The sequence below is a fragment of the Lagopus muta genome, chromosome 5, assembly GCF_023343835.1.
Source record: "Lagopus muta isolate bLagMut1 chromosome 5, bLagMut1 primary, whole genome shotgun sequence".
Taxonomy (NCBI): Eukaryota; Metazoa; Chordata; class Aves; order Galliformes; family Phasianidae; genus Lagopus; species Lagopus muta.
The window spans coordinates 16,196,649-16,216,489 of NC_064437.1; the positions used below are offsets into that span (position 1 = coordinate 16,196,649).

Sequence of the window (19,841 nt, forward strand, 5' to 3'; positions counted from 1 at the left end):
CACAGCAGCCTGGACTATTGATACATCCCTCTTCTGGCAGAAAATGGGCAAACCTTTGGATTTTTTTTTTTTTTTTAAGAACTGGAGCTGTGGTCCAAAAAACTATGATGATGAGGGGAATTCTAATCTCTTGAAGTAAAGCCATATTCCAGCATCAGCTGTAGAATACTCATCTTTGCAAGAACGTACATTATTTTTCATCTGGAACCTTCTCTACGTTTTCTTTCTCATACATGAATAACTTCAAAGATGAGAACAAAACAGTAACTGTATCAGTTTTGAGTCATAGCAGTTGCATCCTTAGCCTTCCAGAATTGGCTCTGCAGTTTTCCATAGAATCGTAGAATGGCCTGGGTTGAAAAATACCCATACTTCACGTATGTATGATCATGTAGTTTCAACCCCCTTACTATGTGCAGGGTCGCCAACCACCAGACCAGGCTGCCCAGAGCCACGTCCAGCCTGGCCTTGAATGCCTCCAGTGATGGGGCATCCACAACTTCTCTGAGCAACCTGTTCCACTGCATCACCACCCTCTGTGTGAAAAACCTCCTCCTAATATCTAACCTAAATCTCCCGTCTTAGTTTAAAACCATTCCCCCTTGTGCTATTACTATCAACCCATGTAAACAGTTGTTCCTTCTTCTGTTTATATGCTCCCTTTAAGTACTGGAAGGATACAGTGAGGTCTCCCTGGAGGCTTTTCCAAGCTAAACAAGCCTAGTTCCCTCAGCCTTTTTTCACAGGAGAGATGGTCCAGCCCCCTGATCATCATAGTGGCCCTCCTCTGGACCCCTTTCAAGAGCTCTGCATCTTTCTGGCCTGGACACAGTACTCCAGAAGGGGAGTATTTCAAGTATTATTAACCATCTAAGATCCTGGATTTGGTAGTGCATTCTTGTACTAAATTCCAAATGACAAGAACCACTCTCAAGACTTCAACATAAAGAAAGGCAAGCCCAATTTGGAAAATTTGGCCTTTGACATGAGGTGAACTCACCAGAATCATCACAGACATTCACTGTAACCATGTACAGATCAGAAGCAAGAAGGTTTTACCCTCTTGATTTCCTCTGCTGGAACACCCCGCAAGCGAGCATATAAATAGAGATGTTCTCGTCCTGTGAGCAGGTCATCAAGGGCATCAAACTGAGGGCAGTATCCCATGTTTTGATGAACATTAGAGATATGAGTCAATACACTGGAGAAATAAATAAAATAATATTGTATCTATAATACTAGCTTTAAGACAGTTTAAATAAAATCTGTTTTCTGGGACAAAACACTTCTAAGGGAAATTAATTCTCCCCAGAAGATCCCACTAAAAGATGTCTGTACAGTATAGCAAGGAATATATTCTCTTCTGAGTCTAATAAGTCTTGGTTAAGAGTACAAACTCACTGTTTAAGTATAAACCAATGTAAAGAGAAGTTCTCAATAGATATTTCTTTTTTTTTTTTTTTTTTTTGGAAATGTAAAGGGTTTTTTTGAGATTTGAAAATCAGGAATTTTCATCATGAAGTGTAGTCACCATGAGAAGTCATGTAAGACACACAGCTAGCAATGTTTGCTGGTAGCAGTCGTAGGACAAGATAAGAGAAGAACAGAATCACAGAATAGATGAGATTGGTGGGAACTTCTGGAGATCACCTTGTCCTCTCAGCCTGCTCAAGCAGGGTAAAATGCAGCAAGTTGCCCAGAACCATGTCCTGGCAACAAAATAGCTATGCGTTCAAATCACAATGGATAGTCAAACTCTAGTGACACCTAAGAAACCAAGACATACAGCCTAGAAATAAACTGACATAAATAAATATCAAATCTCGAAGTAGTGATTATGTAGATTGAGTATGCTCAATGTATGTTGAGTAGATGCTGAGTCATTCAGACTATGAGTTAACCCTGGTAAGTAGATTGTCACAGGGCTTTTTGTTTTGTTTATTAGTGTTTTGCTTTGTTCGTTTTGTTTAAGGTACTCACCTATTGCCGGCAACAACAGCATCTCCAGATGTCACTTCAGTGTCTCCTGTCAGCATTTTGAATGTTGTTGTTTTGCCAGCACCATTCACTCCCAAAAGACCAAAGCACTGAATTTTTAAAAAAAATTAATTCCCATTATTTAGTGTTTCCAATTTATAAATCAACAGGAGCATGCAATTAGAACTGATCCCTGAATGATTCATGTAGTGATAATGACCAACTTACCTCTCCAGGACGGATGCCAACACAGAGTCTGTCCACTGCTGGCTTATGCTTACCTGCATAAATCTAAATTGACAAAAACAATCAAGATTTTTGCAGCAAAGACAATTTTCTGAATTTTTTAGTTCAATGTTATTGGGTTGAGGCAACTATGGAACCAGTACAAAAGTAAAAGAGCAACTAATAAAATTTTAAGAAGAGCAAGCATGAACAAGGTCAGGCATTCATTTAAATAAATTTATAATAATCCCTAATAATACAACTTTTCCTTTCTTGAGCCTTTTTACTTCATAACTTTAGCACTAGGAGACAGACCTGATGCTTTGCTGGTACAAAGTATCTCCAACTTCATACAATACAACACAATAGTTTGAAGAATGACACTTCAGTTCTTTATTCATGAGATCCCAACAATGTGGGCAATCTTTGTACTTCTGTAGCTCAGGCTTACATGTATTCTGATAGCATCGATTACCTACCTTCAATGTCTGGAAAGAAGATAAATTACTGATTACACTAGTCCCCAGTCTGAAAGCAACTAAATGGTTAACCTGAGATTGAAAATCACCGAAGGAGAAAAAGCACTGCGGAAAAGATGACTAACAGTAGAAATGCACATTCCGTAAATATGTCAGAATGGATGATATGAGGTAAAATAACTTAAGCAAGAGAGTTCACTGTCCTTGCTGGACCTTCCTGAGGTTTGATCTCTGTTGAAAGGAAATAGTCAAATAACATATCAAGCCCTGACTTCTAAAACGTTTCTTATTTTCCAGGACACAAGGTTAATTTCAGAAACAATACCATCCAAATCCACAGCTGAAACACATTCTGAACAAGTCAACTTACACTGGATTCACTTATTTCATTCTTCTCAAAATAGTACCTTGGTCAATTCCTGTAATTCTAAGATATTTGTTTTGTTCCCCCCATTCAGAATTCTTTTTCTTTCTTCTGCAACATCCTCATCTTCACCAACAATAGGCGACTTGTCAATCTCAACAAACCTGGAAAAGTAAGAATCGATTATGAAGAAACAATGAGTTGATCTGAGTATAGCTACAATAGCAGTGTGAAACAAGAGCTAGTCAGTTGGCAAAATTCTGTCTGGTGAGAGCAGTGAGATTGAAATGTCATACTGTAACATTCACTGGAGAATTCCTGCTGCTGGGGCAATGCCTGGCCTTTGAAAGTTAAGCCCTTAATACTAAAAAGGGATGGAATCGCTTGTTCAAATGAGAACAGCATTGCCAGTCACTGATATGACATAACCTGCCTCTAAGCCATCGCTTTTTCTATTTGACAGCTCTTCAGTACTAACTAATAGATTTTACATGTATCTTTTGAGTAGACTTCCTTGTAAGACAGTATTTTCAGAATTATAACTAGTACTCCTATTGGGAATCCCCAACAGCAGTGAATAATCAACACACACTTGGCAGGCAGCTATTTTCATTGAAACAGAAGCAGCTTTGTAAAGCAGATAGGGGAAGCTTGAATAGTACCCTGGCTGTGACTGTTCTTGCAATAGGCTAGAATTCCAGTCTTGGTATGTCAGGCCAGTACTATGCCAGTGATTAGGAAACTACAAGCTTTCCAAGTAATTGTGTAATCTCACCATTAGAATCATGAAATTCACACTGAAGTCTTAGTTCAAGAAAACATATTTATTTAGTAGGCTGTATAAATATACTCTTATTTCTGTTAAAACAATGCAGAAAAAGAAACATAGATAAAGCAAGACAAATAGCAAATATCAACAAATAAGATGAAATCAGATGAATCAACAGAATAAAGCTATAGAAGCTGTAAAAAAAAAATTAGAGGAAAAGAAAGCAAAAGACAAAAGAAGCATAGAGAACAACGAAGGTGCTCATCCTGCTAATGAAGAAACATTAACACAAATTTTCAGACATACCATCTTGAGGGGAATAATTGGTGCTGCATAAGGAGATTCAGAAAGAAGAATGCAATTCCTTGAACCGCCATGGCAACCAGGTTCTTCCCAACAAAGTCCCACTGAAAAGGATTGGAAACATGCTCCTCACCTTTGGAGAGGTGAAGTACCAGAAAGCAATTAAATACTGCTGAAAAAGCATTGCTCATCAGAACAGAAGGTGTGAACACATTAATTTAGGAAGAAAATCTAATTTTTAATCACTATCAGTCGAAATCTACCATTTTTTCATTGCATCAATAAATACAGATTCTTAAGAAACCACTGCTACATGGGAGTAAAAATGAACATACGCTCTCTGAATATATATGAATACACATGTATTACATAATGCGAAATCTGCATGGATTACATGAAAAATATTTTTTGGGTGGGGAAAAAAATTGCTGTATCATTATGCTCTTAGTAAAGAAATTGGTATAAGGAAACAGCCACATCCCTAAAGAATGCATTTGAAGAACATTTACTTTAAATATTAATGAGGTCCACTTAAGTCTTCAAATGAAATGAAATTATATATCCTAGATGTGATAACCTAGGGACTTCAGGAGAAGTTATGAAAATACACCAGTCTGGCACTGAACAAATAGTTTAACTTTCAATACAGACCACTAGTCAGGCCCTAAAGTTCTGGCAACATTATCAGCTGTGATTCCTTTAGGGAGGCTGAACTTTCATACTCAAACACCTGATCATGTGAAAGAGAAGGATTTTAGAAATAACCACTAATGTTCCAAAACAGTTCCAGCCATTTCACTCAAGGTCAGGCCAGATACCACTGATACTTTGTTGGTTATTATATCTTACTTACCAAACCTGGCATATACTTCACTCACAGCCTGGTTTATGGCCAAGTCGATGAGGCCACGGCCCAGGCAAAAGTGTGGGAAGACAATTAGCACATTTTTCAAAGTTTTGTTAAATTTCAGCAAAGCCTATAGGAAACAGAAGCAATATAGTTAGCAATTCAAAGAAGATTTCTTTGAGGAAACGTGTAAAAAGAAGTGAAAAGTTCTTTTTTCATGTCAGAGAAATGGTTTGCTCCGCATCTATCAGTGGCAGAACAGAACACACTGCACCAGGCAAGGTGCTTCTGAAAAATTTACAGTGGGGAGAAAAGTTACTCTTTGTAATGAAATATCCTTCTATTACATGTTGCTGAGGCAACATGTAAGTCTAGTGTCAGCAATCAAAGCAATGAGCAACAAGTGTGGTACTTCCATATCATAACATCTGTATTTATTGTCATAACCAGGACTCTCATAATCTTGAGAAGCACCAGTGTCTGGACATAACAGTAGACTTTGTTGGAATGTGGAAATACTCAAAACAGTAAAAGTACTTGCATCAATCTAACTGCACCATCATTGATTCCAGAGAAGGGCAGTTATCCCTGTCACTGTTTCACTGGAGATGTGTTCCCTGAGATAATACTTGCCTACTGTCCTCCAGACAGATTGGCATTAGACTGAACCCCATGTTGCCCAGGACAGAAAATGCAAGAACAGCAAGGATAGAAAGTATTGTAAAATTGGTCCTTGATACCATGACTCTAATTGAATAAAGATGTGGTTTTTTTCTTCCTGATAAAAACAATGCTTGATCAGCACACATCTGAAAATGCATCATCGATAATGACAGGTAATAGGACTGCAGTCATCTGTAGGAAAGATGTCAACCTCAGAGTAAAAGTATCAGCAGCTATAGAGGCAGTAGTAGTGCACACAAGCTAACAGTGTTTTATAAACTGGTTTCTTCTCCTTTCTAAGAACTACCGCGTTCAATCTATTCTTGTACTTGGCTAGCAGAGCTAAGTGCTGCCTCAGTGTCATTCCTCATGCATGTGGATGGTTGCTTGCCCAAAGTACTGATTGCCTTGAGGTTCACTTCCCTGGATTATTCTGCTCACCCGTTCCTGACATAACTCAGCAAGTTCCTCATTCATTCATTTAATACCAGAAGAATGACAAGGTTGAAAAAGACAACTAGAGATGGTTATGTTTGGACACCCTTTGAACAGCTTTTTAAAACCATGTCACAGCAAAAATATTTCTTACCGGGTTATTTTCAAATAGCTCCAGAATAAATGTAATAGCACTGCTGTTGATCCCCACAAAGAGATTAATGCAAGACAATGCAACATATGCAGTGCTAGGGACACTGAAGAAAGAAGAAGCAGGGTACATCATGGGAATTACTGCCCACCTGCATGCAAAAGATAGAAATACTATGATATCTGCTTCTCAGTATTATGTCAGCCGGTCTAATAAAAACAAAATGATGAGCTTAGTTCTCATCTCAAGTGTAATGAAATGTTATAATCAATCAGAGGTCCCACTACAATATGTTTTCCCTTGCTACTAGACAAAGCTTTTTCTGCTTTGTCTGGTTTGCTGTTAAAGTGTAAGGCAACAGATTGTTAAAATTGAGAAACAATGCTAGCAAGTCATTATCACCCCAAATATCTTTGCATACCTCAATGGACTGTACACTTAGTGGAAGAAACAAGGGATAAAATGGAAAAGCAGGAGCTTCCTGTACGATTATTTCTGAGACATAGCAAACACGTAATAGTATGCTACTGGAATAAAATCACAATTCTCAGCAGCAATCAACCTGACCGATTTGGCTACTGGGACAACATACACATCATTAGAAAGAATGATCCTAAATTTCCCATTGTGACAATGGCTGGAGACAAAGGCTGATGCAGGACTCTGAATTTACTTGCCCTTTTTAGAATTTTATTTTGAATAGTGAATTGTGAAATTATTACTGAAGTCACTGCTACGTGATTATATGTTTTCCATCTTGATAGACGCTTTATAATATGAGAGGCTAATTCAAGTGTCCACAAATTACAGTATTTAGAAAACAAACACACATACAAAACACATAACCACATAAAACTTACTAAAGATACTATCACTGAACTTTAAAAAGACATAATGAAGCAAATGAATATTCTAATAGCATTTAACATTGACTGTTTTACAGAGATTGAATAAAGCTTTGCATTTTCTCAGGACTATTATTCAAAGAATATAAAAACTTCAGAAAATGAAGGTACTATGTCCAGAAAAGACCTGTGGCCTCTACAGTTTGATTTGTGACATACAGGAAGATGTGAAAAGTTTAAATTCCTTTTCAGCTCCAGAGACAGATCTTATGGATTTTTTTCCAATTACCCTACTACAAAGCTAGAAGGAAAATGATCTAATAAAGACATACAATCACTAATTAAATTATAGAGGAAGTAAATTCCAGTCAGTCTTATAAAACACTATTTTGACAACAGAAATGTTCCTTCGAAGAAAAAGAAGTTGATGTTTTAGTACCGTTTGCCTTTGGATAAAATACTGGTAAATATTTCAGTACTGCCTGTTGTTGAAGGAAATAAGCATAATATACATAACAGAAAGGAGCAAGATGACGTATCAGGTTTACAAGACCAAGTTTTAGTAGCTGGAGCTGCAGATTTGGGTTCACCTCCATGTCAGACCAGAGCCAACTCCAGGCAACTCCAAACTAGACCCACTGCTGGCCAGAACTGAGCGACAAGCAACACTGGGTGTGCCTCTGGAAGAGCAGATTTAAGAAAGGGAAAACTACTGGGCAACAGCAACTGGAACAAAGGAGTGAGAGAATAAAACTGCCATGCAGTCACTAAGGTCAGTGTAAGAGGAGGGCAGGAGATGCTCCTGCTGTGGAGCAGAAGCTCCCTGGAGCCCAGGAAAAGCCCATGGAGAAGCAGGTTGTTGCCTGCAGTCATGGGCACTGCACAGAACTGATCTCCATGTGCAGCCAAGGAGAAGACCCCAGTGCAGCAGTGGTTGTGCCCTGAAGTAGGTACAGCCCATGGAGAGCCCCTGCAGGAGCAGCCCAGGGCTGGAACTACAGCCCGTTGGGAGCAGCCAGAGGTAGGGGCAGGAGAGCTGGGGGAGCTGCTGACTGCAGGGACATGTGCTAGAGCAGCACGCTCCTGAAGGATGGGCCCATGGTACAGAGTCATCTTAAAGCAGTGCTTGGACAGCTGCAGGCTGTGGGAAGCCCACACAGGATCAGTTTGGGAAGAATAGCATCCTGCAGGAGGGACATCACATGAAGCAGGGGCAGAGACTGACCAGGACAAAGTGTTCGGGGCTGACTGCAGCCCCTATTCCCCATTTCCCCCTGTGTCATTTGGGGGTCAGGAGAAAGGAGAGGGGGGATGAGGGGAAGATGCTTTTTGTTTGCTTTAAGTTTTCACTGTTCTATTTTGCCTGTGACACTACTTGGTGAGTGATACCCTGTCATTATTTCAGCCCACCAAGCTTTATTCAGCATATTTTCTCCTCCCGTCCTTTTGAGGACGGGAGTGAAAGAGTGCCATGGTGTTTAGCTACCTACTGCAGCTAGGTTAAAGCACCACAAATGAACAAATTTAGTTTCCTAAAAGGATAACATGAAATCATGAAAAGTTCTGTGAAGCCATGATGAAACTCTTTTTAAGGCACGTGACCAGACAAAGAGCATAAATAACCTGAATCGGGAACAGAATCCAGGTCTCTCCTACATTGTACAAACTCAATTTTATTTCTCAAAGCTGGATTTCACTAAGTACCAAGTTCAACAACACAAAATCATTTCCATGTGAAAGATAGGGCTCCATGTGCAAAAAAACACCATGAAGACTCACCCATACAGAAGCAGCAAGGCAACAAACACAGGGAGGTTAGTCCGAGAAGTGTATGCTTTCTTCTTGAATCCAATGAATATAACCACAACCAATCCAGCACTCACTGCATAATTCACCTGCCACATCACAGAGTGAATGAAGATCAGTGTGTAAGACCTGAGGAGATTTACAAAAGTATCCAGATCCTATAAATTATTCTCAAAGGATTTTGTATTGGGAATTAGCAAGACGGATTAGATGCTCAGGCTTGTGGCTCAACAGGCCTCTGGCAGCACTTTACATTTTTCTGTAATCTTTCTACATCTTTCTACATTTTACATCTTTTATCAGATTGTACATCAAAAATAAAACATGTTCGTTTGATTGTTTCAAGGTCCTGCTGGCAGGCTGCCCACAGAAAAAGGCAGTGAGTATGCAAGGAGATGTGATTTCTGGTGATGTAAAAGCTGTATAGGAAAGAAAAAGCTAGTAACTTGAGCCACATTCCTGGAATGAAGCTAAACTGAACGGTGCTTGGCCAATGCTCTCCTCAATTTCTCTGTTCAGCATTAGTAGTGTAGGACTACTGCAATACACAGAGCTCCCCATGAATACTGAAAGGCGGCACTGCACAGAACTGCTAACTCCAATAACTTTGCACTATGCTGTCAAGGGCCATGACCAAACAGAATTTCTGACTGAAGGGATGTTGCTGTGACCAGCAGGATTAAGAAACTCAGAGATCTGCTTCTTTCCCCTCATTTAATACATTCATGTTTTGCTTTATCTTCTCATCAAAAAACACTTTCTAAAACCCAGAAAGTTTGGGGCATTTCAAAAATTTCTCTCTTCTCCTCTTCTCTCCTCTCCTATGTTCATGCTTTTCTTACTGGATAAGCCCTTGGGCTCCATCTTTGCTGAAAAACCATAACCATAACACAAGCTCTTTTGCTATGCCTCTAGCAGGCAAAGAACTTACTCCTTCAAGAGGCCTGGGGAACAATAAGAGGATATCTGAGCCTTGTTTAAACATGTCTGGGCCTGTGCTCTAAATCCTTTTGAAACAACACAATGAATGTGATTCAGTGGCCTGAACAAATACATCCACATTATTTTAGACACCCTAGAGCATTTTGTCTGTCTTCCAGCTATCGTTCCAACAGCTGATCCTTAGATATCTTGTATATCTTCAAACACTAACAGAGGGTAGGGTCTGTGACTATATTCCGGCAAACGCACTCTCCCCAGTATGTAAAGTTGCACTTACTTAATTCGAATTAATTTACTGATTATTTCCTAGTTAATGCTGCAATTACAAAATGTGATTAGCAGTTACTCACTATGTCCCACATGAAGTTCGTTAGCCAGTAGATAGCAGGGCTAACACCACTAACAAACTGGAGATGCTTGGCTTTTGTCACACGTTCTTGAATCAGGTATAAAACAAAACTAGCTGGAATAAAGGACATGGCAAAAATGACACAGATGGCAACAACAGCATCCACTGAGGTGGTCAGCCTACAACAAAGCACAAGAAGGGACTGTGAGCAAAGGAATGCAACATAACGCTATATTAGGATTTGGGAAAACTGGCAGAAATTTTAAGATCTGAAAGTAACAAAGTTATTGGATAACTAGAAGATTTTTTCAATTTCAAAATGTGCTAGTGTCTTCCCATACTGCACTGAGGACAGTAGCTAACAAATGTGGATGATGACAACACAATGTCTTGTTTTTTTCTAATTGTCTTCATTCACTGGAAAATTTCAGCTCCTACATATATCAGTTTGACAGCCTTTCCTGAATGGTGCATCTCAAAGTACACAATAAGGCATAACAACTGAAGTGCTTGGGGTCTAGGAGAAAAGGTACTCGAAGAGGTAAACTGCAAAGTGAGATGAAGCACAGATCTTGCTTCTGTGCTAATGCAAAAATTTCCATTTTCATTGACTTCTGAACCTAACAGTAGATGTTGAGAAGGAAGTCATATCTTAAGAATGCCTTTTTCCATCAACTACGGCTGTATGCTGACAGTGGCACCAACAGTGGTTATTGACTATTGCCTATCTGTAGTTACTTAGAAACAATTTGACACCTTTTTCTTATGATCTCTATATTTTTTCTCTAAGAGATCTATCAGCTTCAAAGCATGAACAAAGACTTCTGAATCTGACCTTTAATCTTTGAGATCAGTAGAAACATGCAATCACATATAACCAATGGCCATAGCTCCTATGTTGGGTGAAAATAAATATTTAGAGAAAAAATGAATGGATTGCATATCTAATTTTTGGTTAGAGAAAAATTTTGAGTAAATTACTCCATGTTCTATCATCTGAACTACTCCTCCTCAGAGTGCGAGCACACTGGTGGTGGTAAGCTGACAGGAGGGAGAGGGGTAACAGACAGTAGCAAAATACAGTCAGACTTACACGGTGACTTCAGAGAGCTGCTCCTTAGTGAGGTTCAGAGGATGGTTTACAACAGTGATCCCATATTCCTCAGGGGCTTGGCCAGTCCGCAGATTAGCTCTAAGGATTGCATTATTGGCTATGTTAAGGAAACTAACCATAGCATGCCAGCCTTTATTGTTAAACCACACCTAAAAGAGTCAAAAAGCACAGATTCATTTAAGAAGCTTTCACTACTAACCCTGAGCTGCAGGAGAGCAGCTGGCTGCCTTTTATTTACTTTGGTGGCAACTGTCAACAGGGAAGACTCTAGCACCAGGTAGCTCCTGGGCACAGTCCAGCAGGAGGAGCTCCTATACCGTGCTTTCAGGAGAGTGACTGCCACGCGATTGCCAAGTTATTTTGATGAAATTTTGAAGTTCAACAGAACTTCAGCAGTCCTACTCAGAAGTACTTAGGGTAGTAAGAAGTACTAAGAATATGGGTTAAAAAAAACCCAAACATATTAGAAATAACTGCAAATGCATTAACACTATTATTACTTATAATAAATACAGTAATTCAGCTCTTCTTAAATCTGAGAATTCCACCATCAGTATTATGGTGGAATATTCCATCTCATTATTTGAAGTCTATCTCAAGAAAGTAAGTTTGCAGATTTTTTCCAGCAAATACCTTAATATTATCTTCAGTTTCCATGTATTTAAGGAAATTAGAGAACTCTTTAGCAGCAGCCAGTGAAGTTTGACCCTAAAATAAAAATGAAAAGGTTAAAGACCAGTTGTCCAGGGGAATTCCAGTGCTGAAGGTTTCCAACTTTGTAACAATTCTCGGGTAAAGAGACCAAACAAATCTTACTCCTGTGACATTCATCATTCGGCCCAGATTACTTAAAAAATTGACAACTTCATCTCCAGAAACATGAAGGATGGGAAGCTTTCCTCCTATAGAAATTCCTCCATACCTAATAAAGAGAAACAGCAACATCAGCCATTTGTGTCACTGACCCAAAACTCCGTAGATTGATGTGGATATTAAAAAGTACTATAATATTATTTACATACATGATACAATTTACATATAATAATCTCCAATCTTTTTCTAGTGACTTGTATACGGTATTAGATCTTGCTTGCAAATAGTTATTATATCCATTTACGAGGGGTTCACGTTGAGATCCTGAGAAAATTATCATTCAGATAGAATACTTTGGAAAAAAATCCTGTCTATAGTTCACAATTCTCTGGATCAAGATCATTAACATACAATATAACTGCTTGGATAACATGAAGTACTGAGGACAGAATGGGCCTCCAGTTAAAATTTCATCTCTCTTGAGAGGAAGAGGTATTAACCAATACTGGTGTTAACCAATACTCTGTAATAATAAATACTATTGAATGATATTGATCAAAATTGAATCCCATAGAAAGTAATGTTTGCAGATGAGCAAGGAGATAATTGCTGAAGGAAGCTGCTTCTACCCTTGAAGTGAATTCCTACTGCTGATGAAAAACCTATGTTCTTCAAACTTATCAGTCATTTTTCTAAGCTTAGTATCTCCAAGTGTAGTCATCACATTGGGGTTCAATGCTCTAATGGAAGCATGGAGCACTAGTCGAATTTGTTTTATAACTACTGCACATGTTCTGAGAGCAATAAGGAGTTGCATTTCTAATCCTCCGTACTTGGCAGATTGCTGCCTGAATTTGTCACCTCCAGATCTTTTTTTTTCTTTTCTGCTGCACTTTGAAAGAGGCTCATCAGGGCACTCACACAATGAAGTGCTGTACTGTATTGTAACTTTCATCACTCAAATTCCACTAGTCAAACCTTGTAGATAATAAAATTGTGACAACTCCATTGTGTGTCTCTGGCCTTCACACTTGTGGGGCAGTCCAAACAAATACAACCCACCAACCTATTTCACACCGCAGTCTTCTCTTTGTTCTATGCTATCTGTCACGCTTCCCCTTGTCCATTCAGAGAAACATTGTGAGGCCCCACTGTTAAACAGAAATTCTTTGTTTCTTTATTTACCATCACCATCTGTGAATTAGTTTCTTACCTTTGCTCATTGACCCAGTATTTGCTCTTCAAGCTGAAACAGACAAAGAGAATTCTGTCTCTTAATGCACTGAACCAAAGTCACTGATATACTGTCAGGCTTAAATGGAAATTAAAGATGAACTCCTATGCTTTGCAGATTTTTAGTTTTCCAATGCAGTGGGAGTTTTTTGTTTGTTTGTTGTTTGTATGTTTTTTTTTAAATCTGCAGATTACATTGAATCATTGGTTGTCAGGACTTTAGGTGTTCATTAAGGTGGGCTTATTACTTTTAGTTTTTGTATTTTCTGACATGGTTCATCTCCAGCTCATACAGAGACAAGTAGGAGTTCTAAATACATGCATACTGTCTCTATCCTAAATCTATAGTAAACTGATTTTAAAAGATGCATCTAAAGCAATTCTGACATGCCCAAAGAAGAATCAGTTAAATGTAGCTAGCACGTAACTAATATGATGGAAATATCAAGAACTGTTCTAGAAATTGAAAAGAGAGCAAGACCTGAATCAGCAGTATTAAGCCATGGACAACTGCACAGCCAGCTACCATGCAAGACACTCAGACAAGCACAGGAGCTAACAGTAGGTAGATGCACCTAGGTTATATTACCTTACTGCCCTTTAGAACTTCAGAGAAGCAAATTATAATTAATTAAGGCAGATGGTCAAACTGGTGTGGCTACAGTTCTTCAGGAACACAAATCAGAAACTCTGCAATTCACCATTTTGTTCATCATTGACACAGTTGCTGCTAATATGGCATGCCACTGACATCGAAACTTAGCTCTGTCTATAAAGGAGCAATTGGTTATACAAACTGTTAAAATAAAAACAGTTTAACTCCCCTAAAATAGATATCTCCTATTCTTAAGTCAGGAATACGGACATGATGCTCAAGTCTACACAATGCTGCAACAAATCAGATGCTATGTTCACAGGCAGGTATAAAATGTCACGTGAGAAACAGAGCAGTTCATGCCTACCTCCCTTTTATCAAAATGGGATATGTTTTCACCAGAAAATCCGAGATGTTTCTGTGAGTCAGATCTTGAAGTATTTCTGTGCTGTGTTGCACTCTCTAGAAAAAAGAGAAAACCCATTCAGCCACATGAAGCTTTGAAGTCTCTAAACCCGTTGTTTGTCAGTAAAACCATAAAAGCCTTTATAACAGGGGAATTGTTCAGTTTCACAGTATCACTGAAACCAGAGTGGGTCAACACACTTTCTAGCCCAAAAGTCCATACAGAGATCAAAATATCACAGAAATTTTCAATGCCTGACACAAAACTGACGCAATTCATTCTGAAACTTGGCCTGAGTTATTTGCAACAAAGGCCAAGGTTGCTCAAAGCTTTCTCTTCACTGTGAAAGAAGGAGCTTTATCAAAAACATTGAGGGCCTAGTGAAAATAAGGTACTTCATTGTTTCCTACAATGTAGCAAGTTGAAATAAGAATATGAAAGTCAGAGATCTACTCAGCTTCACCAGCACATTACATACTTTGAATGAATTTTTTTTTTTTTGCAATTACATCATCCATTAACTTCAAAGCACATTGATTTCTTCCCAGAGCAGAAAATGCTTATAACAATTTTAGAGCACAAACAATGCAATCTGAAAATGATATTCCCACTTTCTGTGGGAACTTCTCTATTGACATCTTTGTCCAGAAAGTGACAGTATTGGATTACACAGAAATTTGCATTACAAATCTGTCTGACTCTAGATAGCTAACAGGAAGATTGGTAGCATACTCATAGTGCCTTCATCAAATGAGGTAGTCATGTTTAGACCTACTTCACAATTATTTACATACAATTGCTTCCTAGAAGAGACCTAAATATGAAATGTATCTTCAATGACACGTTATACAAAATGATCGTATCTTGCAAAATGATTGGGATAATATGTTATTAAAATAATACACGCCCTGTCGAGGACTAGGATCCCCACCACCACCTATTTTGTATCCTATTTGCATTAGAAATGTTAAATTATCTTCTCACATATGAGAATTCAATATGCAATTAGCAAAATTCAACTTTAAGATTACTTGGAAATATGAAATACCTTTGGATGCTATTAATAAGATCATCATGTAACTACTTTATTCTTTTTTTTTTTCCTCTCTCTCTCTCTCCACACAGAAGAATTCTACAGGAATTTGAAACTTTGCTTTATTATTTTGTGAATAGCGATAGTGAAACAAAAACAAACTTTGATTCTTTTAATACAACACACCAAAGACTTGGATTCAGAAACTGATTATCCTGGTGCCATTAGTACAAAAAGCTCTATTTTAGTAAGTCATTTTGCTAATGTGTGCAAGCCTGGCAAACATGAACATTAAAGCTGAACAATTTGCACAGTGAGCTATGAGAGTGGTTGCAGTTTTGTTTTCTTTAAGTTATTGGAAAAATACGTAGAAAATGCAAACAACTGACTATAATTCTCCTTTGTTCATCAAACAATTTTACATGCTCTTCAAGTACATTTTATAAAGGATGTTACTAAGTTTATTCATTGATAGGAACAGGTAGGAATGCAGCTATCGTCTCTATAGGATCAATGGTTACTAAAGTACTACATGTACATGCACACAATATTCATTTCACTTACTTACTAGTTTCGTTCTAGAAAAACAATTAAAATACATGTAAAAAAATGGGATTGACTTAGCATACATTTTCTTCCTTTTCTGCTAAATGAGATGACTCCACTCCACAGTTTTCCAAATCATGACATTTTTCCTTCCTCCCTCCCTCCCTTCCCTCTTTTCATCTCTTGAGGAAACAGAATCACTTAAATAGAATTGTTCTTTTGGGGCAAGAATTAAGATTATTTTTTTTTAATATTTGATTGATTGTTAATTTTTTTTGTGATGTTCTTCTGAATGAAATGCTTGCAAGTTGAATGAAAATAGTCATCACATCTTCTATGATTTTTATGTGCAAGCTCATACCTCCAACTGTTCCTGCTCCCTTAAAAACCATACTCAGTTCTTTCCATGTATATTTCCATGGCAAGATACTTAACACTAATCCCTTTTCTACCACTTACTGCAAAACTTTTCTAAAAGGACTGATAGCACAGGGACACTACCTGAGGTGGTGGGAGGCCTCCAGCTCCTGGAGGGCATTCTGGCAGCATAGTGAGTTTCTTGTGAGTGCTGCACTTGCAGGAAGGTGAAGGATTATCAGAGCTCCACTTCTGACTCAGCAGGAGGCTGCTGAGGTTAGGATGAACAGCAGGTATATTCCAGGCAGTAGGCATATTGTTGCATGGGTAGTTCCTGCATAGAGGAAGAGTCTTTTACTTTAAAAGATGAATTTTAAGAGCTGAAAAATCTACAAAAATCACAATGTTTTCACTAGACGCCTTCAGATCTTGTCTAGTGACTTATGAATAATAGCATCACTTTCTAGTCCTTGATAAATGTAAGTACAATCTCCCTCCAAACTTCTGCCAAATTTAATGCCTTCAGGTTACAGATGGAAAACTGAAGAAACAAAGAAACTGTCTGACGAATCAGTACACAGAAAAATCAGTGTGGAGACACCTTTGCAAGGAGATATCTTTCTCTTTTCTCCTTACTCGTGCAGTATCTTTTCTCTCTCCCTTCCACTTTTTTTTTTTTTTTTTTTTTTTTTTTTTAATGTCTCCTCCTGGCTTGTTCTGTACAAAAAGAAGAGAGAATAGCCAGAAAAATCAAGCTGCTGATATCAGGGCTGAGAGAAAGGTAGGAGAAAATGAATGGCAAAGAAGAGTGTCACAGTGATACTTCAAATCAGGGCACATAGGCCTTAACTTAATGTAAATTTAAATAATTTACGTTATTACGTTAAATAAAGAGATCTACTGATGCAATTCTCAATTCAGAGCGAAAAAAAACTTTGAATCATGAAGACTGCCCTATTAGTACTTCACTATCCAAGCAACTGCTGAAGGTGTTGTTTCCAAACATCACTGGAAACAAGAGGAATCTGAAGGCACTTACATGTGGAAAATGCCAGGGAAGCTGTGAAGATTTGGGCTTGATTCCAGTCTCTTACTCACACATTTCAAAGTTGCTCCTAATACAAGGCCACAAGAGCTTCCAGTTATTCACATGTAGCACTGTGACTGACTTTTAACCCAGAGGAAATATTTTCTTGCTGTTTGTTATTTTTGACCCAATACCAGATATTCTTGCCTAGAACAAATCTGAAGCGTTGGCTCTAGCAAAATGTCAAGCCAACTAATTATTTTTCCACTACTCCAGCACTACTGGTGATATCCTACTCGTCTATTTCAATAGATATTAGCTGGTAACTTACAAAAAAGACTGATTCTTCAAGCAGCGATTTCCAAATCCAGGTTTATTTAAGAAAGCATTAGTGAGGGAGACCATCTGCTCACTGCCAGGACGCTCATTGCTAAGGGAAGAAGATGAGACTTTCTCCATTGGAAATAGCTAAAATAGTTGAACTAGAATATACATAAGCAATTGGTGAAAGACAGCAATATTTCAGAATCATCTAGCATCATGGAGCATAGGCTGAAACAGCTAAGCACCAGCATTATAAAACCTAAGATTCTCTGCTTTCATCTTGTTTTCAAAGCTGTACTCAAACACGTACTGATTATAAGTAATCCTACCACAGGACAAAAGATAAGTTTGAATCTTGTTCTTTGTAATATAAGATAATGAATAAAGGAATAGTTCAATAGCATATGAGGAACAGTCAAAATTCTTACTGTACTGGATGTCCTGTTAGGATACCTAACTTCTTATGTGCTGAAGTCATGAACTCAGGTAGGAAAAGGAGAATACAAAACACATATAACTGAGTCCTGCTGGTTAGATATACTAGCAGCTGTTCCGCACTTGCGCCAGTTTCACGCTATTTGAGATTTGCTGCGGAATTCCTCCTTTCTTGTACTACACAGAATGAGGATAGCTTAATAAGATAGAGCCTCGTGATCCTAAATGCTAGTGAGTGCACATGACAGATTTACAGTGTATTTATTCATTGATTCTTCATACCTGAAGAAAGTAAACTGTTGTCCATAGATCCAAGGGTCTAAGGTTAAGGCAGGATATTCTCCAAATGGAGGAACAATGACCGTAAGCACTAAAGACAGCAACACAAAACTAGCAGGCAGGACAATCTGCAGGGGACATGAAAACATCACACTCAGACATATGCTGTAGAGTGACACAGTATACAAATCATACATAAATGAAGACAGGACAGCAGGATTTGGTTTAGCTACCCTCCACCAACTATTTCATTTCCAACAATTTCAGTTAAGACTCTGGTTGTCAAAGAACTGTATGCTGGGTTGATAGTGATTAAATCATGTACTTGGTGAGGATTACAGATTACAGGCATAAAGAAAAACGGTGAGAGGCAGAACAGCTGGAACCATAATTCAGAACAGCTATGGACTACTTACAGCACCTCTGTGCTGGGAAAGGCAGTGTTAAGAACACTGTGAGAAAATAGTCAAGGACACCAACAGTGAGACAATACCTGTGTTAGGAAGTCCTTGTAGCTGCGGGAGGCATGGTGGAAACGTTTGATGAACAGTGCTTTGAACTGCTGATGCACAAGTTGAAAACCTTTATACTGCAGGGACCCTTTGCCTTCATTTTGATCTCCTGCTATGCCTGGCATTTGAGAAGTGTCATTGGTTTCCACTGGAGTCTGTTCAGCTGTTTTGTTCTCAGTAGAAATTTTGCCAGGAGTTGAATCATTTTCTGGAATGTCTCCTACATTAAGAAATGCACTTAATAATAGGAGTTATCCAGATGAAAAGTTACAGAGAAGATGATTACTTCCATATATGCAAACACAAACACTTCATTGAGCTCCAGATTTTAACAAATGTATATATCACATCAGCAGACTGCTTTAATTACAGTTGTTGCAGTGCAGCTGTACCCAGCATCATCATACAGGTTAACACTCTTACTCAGCCGGATTAACTAGTTAATCCTGTATGTTTTTAATGGACTAATGGTCACCAAAACATTTCTTACAAAAACAATTGATATCTGGGGGCTGGATCTTTACCTGCATAGCTAAGGACTTCATCCAATAAAAATAAAAGTATTTCTGCTAACTTCATCTGCTTTCTCATACATCATGTCAAGACCTAAAAACAGGTGTTCTCTGACCAAATGCTTTTTGGTGAGAATTTCTTAATACTTGGTATTTAGAATACAGACCAACCACAAGAAAATTTATTAAATACTGATACATAGATTTATACCTGCTTTTTGCACTTCAGGGTCAGCTTCTGCTGTGACCTTTAGGAAAACCTGCCACAGACAGATATGTCTGGTTAGGAACAGAACATTAACCTGATCTCTGAAACACAATATACCGTATGTGCCATAAAAAAAAACTTGGTACCTTTTCAGTATTGCTTATTACACAATCAGAGATCTCTCATGAAATATATCAGAAAATAAAGAATTGAACAACTTAGATACAAAGAAAGAGATTTCAGGCTAATGAGCTATGCTCCACAAGGCTAACGTACAGTCAGGCCCGGATCC

At 38.3% G+C, this 19,841-nt stretch overlaps 1 protein-coding gene across 1 annotated transcript in view; it reads right to left on the reverse strand.

Annotated features, from left to right (window-relative positions):
• The window catches only part of ABCA4 (ATP binding cassette subfamily A member 4), a 67,807-nt gene that overhangs the window by 3,209 nt on the left and 44,757 nt on the right, over window positions 1-19,841 (reverse strand). The window contains exons 27-45 of the mRNA XM_048944940.1: window positions 19,553-19,601; window positions 18,811-19,049; window positions 18,321-18,445; window positions 17,611-17,709; window positions 16,397-16,586; window positions 14,278-14,372; window positions 13,296-13,328; window positions 12,086-12,191; window positions 11,903-11,977; window positions 11,249-11,418; window positions 10,157-10,334; window positions 8,838-8,953; window positions 6,217-6,364; window positions 4,971-5,094; window positions 4,121-4,250; window positions 3,089-3,209; window positions 2,206-2,268; window positions 1,981-2,087; window positions 1,060-1,201 (exon numbers count right to left, since the gene is read on the reverse strand). Coding sequence (XP_048800897.1) covers window positions 1,060-1,201; window positions 1,981-2,087; window positions 2,206-2,268; window positions 3,089-3,209; window positions 4,121-4,250; window positions 4,971-5,094; window positions 6,217-6,364; window positions 8,838-8,953; window positions 10,157-10,334; window positions 11,249-11,418; window positions 11,903-11,977; window positions 12,086-12,191; window positions 13,296-13,328; window positions 14,278-14,372; window positions 16,397-16,586; window positions 17,611-17,709; window positions 18,321-18,445; window positions 18,811-19,049; window positions 19,553-19,601 — 2,310 coding nt within the window. The remainder of the gene's footprint in view (window positions 1-1,059; window positions 1,202-1,980; window positions 2,088-2,205; window positions 2,269-3,088; window positions 3,210-4,120; window positions 4,251-4,970; window positions 5,095-6,216; window positions 6,365-8,837; window positions 8,954-10,156; window positions 10,335-11,248; window positions 11,419-11,902; window positions 11,978-12,085; window positions 12,192-13,295; window positions 13,329-14,277; window positions 14,373-16,396; window positions 16,587-17,610; window positions 17,710-18,320; window positions 18,446-18,810; window positions 19,050-19,552; window positions 19,602-19,841) is intronic.